Source organism: Lepisma saccharinum, chromosome 25 (genome assembly GCF_977018435.1).
Source record: "Lepisma saccharinum chromosome 25, izLepSacc3.1, whole genome shotgun sequence".
In the NCBI taxonomy this organism is placed as follows: Eukaryota; Metazoa; Arthropoda; class Insecta; order Zygentoma; family Lepismatidae; genus Lepisma; species Lepisma saccharinum.
This window is the reverse complement of record NC_139253.1, coordinates 36,347,203-36,357,138: the sequence shown is the minus strand read 5'-3', so window position 1 is coordinate 36,357,138 and position 9,936 is coordinate 36,347,203. Positions and strand designations below refer to the sequence as shown.

General features: G+C 41.3%; 1 protein-coding gene across 1 annotated transcript; it reads right to left on the bottom strand.

Annotated features, from left to right (window-relative positions):
* Positions 1 to 671: 671 nt before the first annotated feature.
* Positions 672 to 1,172, bottom strand: LOC145978745 (protein GVQW3-like). Its single transcript, XM_083111553.1, has one exon. The coding sequence runs from the start codon at positions 1,170 to 1,172 to the stop codon at positions 672 to 674; it is 501 nt and encodes a 166-aa protein (XP_082967679.1).
* Between the last annotated feature and the right edge of the window lie 8,764 nt (positions 1,173 to 9,936).

Below are 9,936 nucleotides of genomic sequence, written 5' to 3'. Positions count from 1 at the left end.
ATCAACTGAAACCCTTTCAGTGGTCATCAATCGTGAAATAAATTTTATTTCGAGCTGAAACTGGGACACTGTCTAGAGGCGTCTATGGTTAGCGCTCAGTAAAAATATTGTTCAGAAGAAGTCACCATGAGCCTTGAGACACTTGCCCCACTGTGTCACTAACTTACAAATGCCGTCCATGTAAAATTGCGAAGGCTGAATCTGAAACCAATCACGCACAGCGTTCCGAACTTCAGCGTCAGACTGAAATCTCTGACCTTTCAAAGCCTTCTTCAGAGGCCCAAAGATGTGAAAGTCACAAGGTGAAAGGTCAGGGCTGTAGGGCGGGTGTCGCAACATTTCCCACTTGAATCGTTGAAACAAATCCTGCACTTGTTTTGCAACGTGTGGACGCGAGTTGTCATGCAACACAATGACTCCAGCGGTCAATAAACCAGGCCTTTAGTTTTTGATGGCTCTCCGTAACTGTGTCAAGGTCTCACAGTAGCGTGCGGCGTTGATGGACTGTCCTGGTTCCTTGAAGTTCAGCAATAATGGTCCATGGCAATCAAAGAACACAGACGCCATAACTTTCCCCGCAGACGGTTGCGTCTTGAACTTTTTGGGACGTGGAGATGAGGGGTGTTTCAACTGCATAGTGAAGACTTTGAACTCGGTTCAAAATGATGGCATCAAGTTTCATCCTCAGCAACAATGCGCAGCAAGAAGTCGTTACCTTCCAAATGGTAACGTGACAAATGTTCAATGGAGCATCCCATACACTCCAACTTTTGGTCCTCCGTCAATACCCTGAGTATCCACTGCGCGCACACTTTATGATAACCCAGAGCTTTCACAATTTTGTGAGCAGTACCATAACCCATGTTTAACTCGTTCGCTATGGATCGAATACTCATGCGTCTATCTGCAGATATTGCCGGATTCACCTTTTCACACATGTCTTCTGTGGCAACAACATGGGCTTGACCAGGACGGGTATAATCAGTGGTTTGTTCACGCCCCTTCCGAAACATTCTTGCCCAGTCCACCACTGTTGTTTTGGACACGCATGCATCACCATACACGTCTTTCATACGCCGGTACACTTCAGCTGGTTGACAACCTTCGGCACTCAGAAACTGGATGACAGCACGCTGGTCCTGTTTGGACGGATTGGGGATGTTGAACGCCATCTTTCACTCGTTATACCTGCAAAATGGAAACACGTATAAACAACATTCCTACACCCAACACACAGGGACATTAGCCATTACACACTATTGGACAAACAATATCCTCCTACACACTATATCAATAATACATGGAACGAACGGGTTTCAGTTGATCACCCCTTATACAAAAAATTGCAATATATATATTAACTGAAGAAAATTGTAATTTACTGCAGGAAATTTAAAAACTCCCCGCACCTTTTTATACCGTATCACCTCTTATATTGCAGAAATTGGCGTGTAAACCAGTGTGTTCTAAACGTATTATCTTAAAATTTGCGAAGAAAATATTATGACGAAAATAATTGTAATTCCAGAAAAGGCATTCCTATAACACAGTGGCATATACTGGGTTAAGAACCTGGGCTATAACACCATAGTGTTCGAATGGACAAAACTTCTCTGGTGGAAGTGTTTTTGTTTTTTTAACTCATTTGGGGTGGCAGGTTGAAGTGATGCGAGACTGTGATTAAAAATATATACCTCATAAATAAAACATGGAAGTATACACTGTCAGTAAGGAAAGGATTTCAAGAATTTCATTCTTATTTGCATAAAGGAGAGGCCCATATTGTGAAATATTATGTAGGCCTATATACGAGAATAAAAATAAAATTTCAACCTACCTATTTTCACAATTTTAAGTTTGGATACTCCTTGTTGGCTCAGTAATAACTTCGTTGCTTTGAAACTAAGGGGTCCCGGGTCCGATGCATGGTGGTTTAGATACCACTTTAACTGTAGGTCTGATCCCCATTAGCTTATCTGTTCATAAAGTGGACATACAAGAAAAATCCACAACGATTTGGAGCTTATCGTCATTCGTAAGCCGAAAAGACAGCTTGTTAATTATATCCCTCATTTTAGTTCACTACACAACACAACACAGCACATATCATTCACAAAAATACAATCCACTCACTACTGTATTCACACGCTGCCTCTAAATAAATTCCACGCACCAAGACCACTCGACATGATCTAGACTAGAACTGGCCCTTGTCATTTCGGTAAACCATTCTCGCTCAGCCAACAATTTTCTACTTCCCACTGTATCTCTAGTTGCTTGAAGGTCAACGACCTCTTTTTCAACTCCTTTGCAAGCGTTCAATGATGTTCTTGTCCCTGCCACAAGATAATTTGTCTTCAAAATTCCCCATTCCTGGGAAAATTACATGATGAGAAAAATTGGATTGCAACATTGACCCAGACTGTTGAGGAAGTTCAGAGGGTTTTTTCCCCACCATATACAACCCTGTTCTCTCTCCTGTAACAGTTTGACTCCACAATTCCCCGATCCTGGGGAAATCACATGGTGGGAAAAATTGGTTTGCAACATTGATCGGAGCCCTGTCAAGCTTACCCATCACCCCCGTGGAGTTGCCCGTCAGCTGGGCCAGCCGTCTCGCGAATTCAAAGAAAGCGGGCAATGTTTCCAACTTCTAAGAAATCAGGTTCATCTTCTTATTGAAATGAACAATTTTATGCACATTTTCTGATAGATATTTTTTCTGTATTTTATTCCCCGAGTCTGGGCTTCGAAGATAGCCTATATAGCCCCGAATATACGCCTCTGCTATAACATTAAGTTCTTGCCAGTCAGAACCAACCTATGCATTCGCAATGAACAAGACTGTTTACGTGTTCAGCCATTGACTGTTACAAGTTTTGCTTTGTCACCCTAATGGGAAAACCCTCTACCGAGTGGCTGAATTATAGTAAATACTGGTAGGGCATAATTCATCTCCAAGAAATGGAGCACAGATTTTTGCACTGGAAGTTACAAGATACTTGTTTTACACAGTAACAAGTGACTTTGCTGTCGCTTCCGTGGCTCATGCTAAGTTGACGGGACGAGCAGAAGCCCTGCCTGCACGCATTTCTAAATGATGATGTCAGAGGACCTCGTGTCTGTGGAGAGGACGTTTTCAAATCCGTGACGTTGGAGGTGAATTTCAGCGGTGTTTGAAGGCGTTTTTCTCGAGAACCAAAGCAAATATCGCCGAGATATTTTGCACATCTCATGTTTGTCATTATCTGTAAAATGAATGGATTTAAAACGTTTTTCATGTCAAAGTGGAAATGTCCATTGTCAACAGATCCCAAGTTTTATTGATTTGGCCGGGGGTGGAATGTACGGTAGGCACTATGATTGAAGTGAATATTGTACATTTTAACATGTATGATATAAATATCTGTATCATCAAAAATAGTATGGAGCGTGTATTAAGGGATGGTGTCAGTAGCAGTCATTAGCACTTCAAGAGATGTTTTAGAAGATATAGAAAGAAAACTGTAATATTTGTATGATATTTCCAAATTTTATATTTTAAGGCATTAAGTTGAAAAACTTTAGAGAGACTTGACTGCTAGAATATCCCACTTATCATATTGTGTGGGTGTTTAAGGCTGCCATTTTAATCAGAATGTGAAATTGGAACGTTTTTTACCACTAGACTCCCCTGTTTCCATGCATTAACATTGTGTGCCAGAACCATCTGAGTGTGTATTGATTGATTGATTGATTTGTTGTTTTAAGTCCAATTTATGCACAGTAAGGCTAATCGGGACTGGACCTACAGTTTAAAGTGGGATCCGAACCACTTGTGCCTCCACCGGGTATCGAACCCGGGACCCCTTGATTACAAGGCGACGACGCTACCACTGCGCCATCGGGGAGGCCTATCTGAGTGTGTATGTTTGCCCATTTCTTCTCATCAAGCATCAACACATCTATGGTGTCTGAGTGTTTTTACGAAGCTATTACACATGCACGGGATGGACAATCCACTTGACTACGCGAGATTCAAACTGTGTGCTGCGAGATGGATGCAGACAGTTCTTGAATATTTCTCTGATTCGGGCCTGAACACCACTACTGTGTCTTGTCCTCCCATGTTTGCAGCTCTTATAAAAGCCGAAACCCACCAAATTGTTCATATTCAGGCCCAACACATCTAATGTTTCGTCTCCCAATATGATCAAATGCTTACTTATTTATTTCTAGTGACGTGCCCAAGGGAGGATTGGTGGGGTCATAACCCCATTTGATCCAGTATTCCTTAAAAAAAGGAACGTCAGAGACAGGAAAAGATGGCAAAATGAGGACTGACTACCAAAAATAGTATTCGTAACCCGTCTCCCTACCGATAATCCTGGGCACGCCATTCTTTATCTCGGACACATTTTTTTAAAAATCAACTCACCAGAAGTTTTTATCATTTCGTATTCGAGACTTAGATAAAGTGCGTTCTTCCTGCAGGTTTGGATATTATACTTTAGGGTGCTTTCGCCTGCCTTTGCACCTAACCTTAACAGAGCCCTAATTTTCCATCCTTGTGACTTGGATCTTCAGGCAGAAGGGATACATGACGTATGGAATGAGCCAATCAACAAAAACGTTTCACACCGTAGCGACACAAAAGGCCTCACAAACAAACGTTCGACTTGTGAAATCCTCAGGCAACACAGTGTGAAATCTCCCTTAGTAGGCCACTGTCCTCGTCACGTCGAAGCGGTAGCTCGTATTGACCAGCAAAGAAAAATGTCTCCTCAACCGGTGGGAATGCCTCTAAAATTTCTTCTTTCTCCTTTATTTTCTGTGCTTGTTAATAAAACTGGTAACATCTTACAATTTGACATACACAGCCTATACAGTTTAGCTCAAACTCAGTCAAAGTCAAGGGTGGCTCAGTGGCTCAGTTGGTAGAGCAATAGCATGGTATGCCAGAGCCCTGATTCAGGTCCTGGTTGGGCCTGCAATTTCCGTTAAAATAACTACATATGCAACATCTTCTTGCTTTCTCTTCTATACATTCATAAAATTTTCGGCTGTCCCTTCTTGGTAGTTAAGTATTTGTGTGTGTGCGAACCTAGTAGGCTTAAACAAAATTATTTATTTTATGCCATGAAATTCTCGGACTGCATACAAGAAATTTGTTCAGGCACAACTAAATCATCACTCACAACTTTGATTTTTGGTTGATCTGTGAAGCTTATTTCGGTTTTAATAAACCGCTGAAATATTCACTTTAGAGAGAGAGAGACCTTCGATCTCTTCGGCCAACGACCTGAACTAGCTGCACTACACTGAGGCTCCGGAAGTTCCGCTGTCGTCAATGTCTTCAGCTTTGGACCCGGACTAGTAGACTTCGTTAGTTTACGATATTCAGTCCTTTTTATTTTCGAATCACTAGATCTTACAAAGCAAGCAATGGACCCTCACAGATCACTAATCTACTGTATGAATTGCCATAGTCTGAAAATTCTGAAGTCTCATTAACTGATTCTGTTGTACAGATCAACCGGTAAATTGAAGTATATCCTCATTATATTCTATTATATTCTAGAATGTTCTGCAGATAAAACAATTCGTTAATATTGCCAGTATTTCGACTCCTTCTCTTATTCAAGAACATTCCCTCTTGCGCTTTTCAGAGATTAAAAATTACAACGAATCGTCTTACTTGTGGAGCTACCTTTGTTGTGCAGCTTCCAAAAAGTTCACTGCGACAACACCGAAAGCGCAAGAAAAGTTTACGTGCAATATTATCAACAACAGGGTTATATAGAACATTCTCCGTCTTTATAATTACGAATCTCCTTAAATTATCGTCTGATCTCCATCTTGGATACGTGCTATTAACAATAACAAGTTTATAGAACATTCTCCGTCTTGCCCCGATAATTATTTTTCTCCTTAAATTATCGTCACATTATTCAAGAAGCCAATGGCCTAATTTTATTCAATGTAAACTGAAAATTTTGGGGGGAAGGGGGGGCTCGAGGTCCTGGTCCCCACCTTGGATACACGCTATTAACAATAACTGGGTTATAGAACATTTCCCGTTTTGCCTCCATAATGATTTCTCTCCTTAAATAATTGTCACATTATGCAAGAAGCCAAAAACCTAATTTTATCTAGTGTAAACTGAAAAATTTTATGGGAGAGTGGGCTCGATCCCCCTGATCAGAGACCTGCACAAGACCCGGAAAAAACCCGTCTGCGAGGAGGCGCGCCTACAAGAATATGCAACACGCACGTCAAGCCAAGGTGTTCGACATCGCGCAAGCGAGCTTCACGTCACAGTTATGCATAGGTATCGATGCCTGCCAGGTTTTTCTATTACCCGGGTCTTAAGAAGACCCGTGAGACTCGATGTACGTTCTTGCAAGTAGAGGCGAGCACTCCCGTCAGTGTTGCGAACGGCCATTATATTTCACTATGCATGGAAATATTTGAATTTCTGCTAGGCGGAGCGCAGGTGCCTTGAGGTTGTATAACCATTGGCGTAGCAGGGGGTGGGTGAAGTGGACGACCAGAATGGGCCTTGCGCATGTAGGGGCCTCCCGTCCCATGAGGTTGATACGAAAAATGTAATAAATGGAAGTGAGAAAGATAGAAAACGCTAATTTTTGTGGGCAAAAAAATTAAGACCTTTTTATCTGGCTTTATATTCTAGTTTAACGTTATAATTTGAATGAATACGTCAAATCAGAGGCGGGCGGGAGCTCTAACCATAAGGGGCCCCGAAAAAGTCAAAATAATTATCATTTCTTATGTGAAACATCAACGCAAAAATTGCTTGGACATTTTTATCCATTCATTATTTTCTTGAATAAAAAGCACTTTATCTTGGGTTTTCTTCTGTCTCGTGACCTTGCATAGCCTACCCAATGTTTATATGTTAACGGTAAAGCACCTCAAACTGCCACGGAGCAAAGTATGGGGCATTTAAATGCTTACGCTGTTTTAAACTGAAGAAGGGTATGGATAATATTAGCAGTTCTTCCTTCGTTCCTACAACTTCAGATGCAGCTATTGCCCTCTGCAACGGGTACGAAGATTATTTATCTTCCGAATTTCCTGATGCAAGTTCTACGTTTCAGGAATGTGCTTAAATCTGAAATCAAGTGCTTGGGGAAAGTTTATTCTCCTCGATAGCTCTACACTAGCTTCCAGTGTTCTCTGTATCCTGTACCGCCTTCTGTTTGGGAGGAAGGAATAAGTAAGTATTTCTATTTTCTTCTTTTGAATACATAAATGTCAAAGAAAGATATGTTGTAATATATGAAAATTCAGAGTTAGAGCATCGATTTGTATAGTTATTAATGTAAGTGTAGCTACAACCAGCCATTCTAAGTAATTACATAAATTTCCTGGAAGAATATGACTGTACTTGAGGGACCCAAATTTATTTCTTGAGGACGCGTACTTTACGATTTTGTTACGCCACTGCGTCAAATATTTAATATTACAAGAACATTAAGACGTAATAACAAAATGAGATCCACAATTATTATTATCATCTAAGTCCTAAAATTCAAAGTTAACTGCTACAATTGATGTGCAACAAAGTCAAATTAGCTGTATCAATTAAATACACCAAAGATTTCACACTTATGGTGCAAATGACTATCGTTTTAAGATTTGTTGATGTTGAAACCGATTGTGTCAAAGAGCTTGTAGGTAGATACTTTGGGCCACTAGACAGGATTGTGGTTTAGCGCACCCCTTTTCCCCCGCTCTATCAAGCACCGACATTTTATGTGCGTCCTTCGATATTTTCTACTTAAGCCATGGTTTGTGACATTTACATCCTACAAACTTTGAAATGAGGAAACAAAGAAGGACTCATTAAATAATATATAGGTTATATTATATTATATTAGATTATATAGATTCTCACTTTGTATTTCTGATTTTTTTTTAAAGTTTAGCACATTTAAGGTTATTTCATCGGGACTGGACCTATAGTTTACGTAAAGTGGGATCCGAACCACCATGTGCTTCCACCGAGTATCGAACCCGGTATCCCTAGATTACAAGGCGACGACACTACCACTGCACCATAGGGGAGGACCCCCCAAAAAGTATAATGTAGAACCACCACCAGTCACACAAAGTTCCAAAATATTTACGATGGCACTTTTTGCGAGACTTGGTTCGTACTCCTTTACAGGTGACAGCAGTGGCAGCAATTAGGGGCGGGACCGAGAGAGTGCAGTTGCCCCCCCCCCCACTTCTTGCCACTTTTGCACCACGCTAACCTCATGTACCAAGGGAAATTAAACTGTCCTTGCCCCCCTACTTTTGCACGTTGGCCTCCTAGTTTTTGAACCCGATCGCCGCCACTGGGTGTGAGTGATACAAATGTTTTCTAGCAAGGAATAAATGTCAAATTGATAAAAGTGATGAACATTTTAAGTGCTCCTTGACCATTTTAGAATCTAAAAGTTGGCAACGGTGACTGCGTGACTCATGTATCTGGAGACGGTGCGAAACCGGAATGAGCGTTCGCTGAAAATAAGCGAGCTTCGTCTTGCAAGGCCTTCCAGTTACCCGTGGGCTTTCGATGCTTGACGGGTCAAAACCCAGGTTTATAGTTTTACTCGCCCGCCCGACCAGCCATGTAAGCGATTCTGGCCGCTGTGCAGCCCTCTGTGACGGCACACTAGTGTACCGCGGCACACCGGTTGCGGAACACTGCTTTAGACCACGGGACAAGGCGCAAGGGAGGACAACCCCTTCCCACAAATTTTCATGTTTACTAAAATGTACAATGGTAGAAGAAATTTTTAAAACCCTTTTGGAGCTTATGTTCATGTTCTGTCCTCCCCCCCCCTACCCAAAGTTAGGCCCAAGTTACACTGGTGACGGAACCTAGAGGGGGAATCATGTTGATTTCATGAAATGCATGAAGGATAAATTAATTCCCCTCGAAATATATTTCTAGATACGTGATTGCAAGCTTCGTCGTTGTGTGAACAGACTCATTCAGCAAGTTCGTATTGCTGTATGTGCAATTCTCATTGCAAATAAACAGAATCTAATTTACTTTCTTTTTAAAAAGGGCGCTATCTAAAATAACATTGAAACAAGCGACTCTGAGTTTTGTAAGAATAGGACCCAGGTCTTGCCGCGAGAAATTGACCGAATGCAATGGATGGGCGAAGCCAAGAAAACGCAACGAGAAATGGGTGACCTTGATTTTCCATCTGCAAGTGTGCAACTGTTTGACTCCAACTTTTGGCAAATCGCAGCGCCTCGCCAACGGCAAGGGAGCATTTCCATCTCGTTTTCTTTGTAAATGGATGGCCCGCTTTAGAGATATGTGAATGTTGCAATAAATAAGTGTATTCTGGTGTTCATTACATGCAGTGGCGGCAGGCGGCAAGTATGATGGGTATTGCCAACGTGATCAAGAAATCGAAAAAAAAAAAACAACTCCGCAATGCCCCCGCCCCCTTCTTGAGGTTGCCCCACTGGCCAAGATGTTTATCCTCGTTTGGTAACGTGGAAAACAGTGTGTGTTTAAATAATAACACACTAATACGATTCATCTTCACTCACTAACCTATCTTTATACACTACAGGACACTTCACTAAAAACACAATTACAAGAGAAAGGGAAAACAAATCTTCTCACCTTCTCCTCCCCCATGCACACGTATTCCAACTGGATGTTGAAAATATTCTAGACATTTGATGTAAAAAGAAATTGCCGAAATGCCAAAGGAAACTTGCATCACCATAGGATTTTTTACTTTTATATTTTTAAAAAGTCTGGATGGCCCTCTAGGCGCATCTATTTATTATCAAAATGTTCATTTAACTTTGGAAAAATACTAAGTTCGTTTCTCCAAAAGTTGGCAGAAAAGTAGATAGTACCTTTTTCACGAATTACTTCCCCAACGGGTCTTACAAATCCGTCGTATTTAGCGA

What these genes read in the sequence shown, in the direction of transcription:
- LOC145978745 (XM_083111553.1), bottom strand. Translation starts at nt 1,172, where the DNA reads ATGGCGTTCAACATCCCCAATCCGTCCAAACAGGACCAGCGTGCTGTC.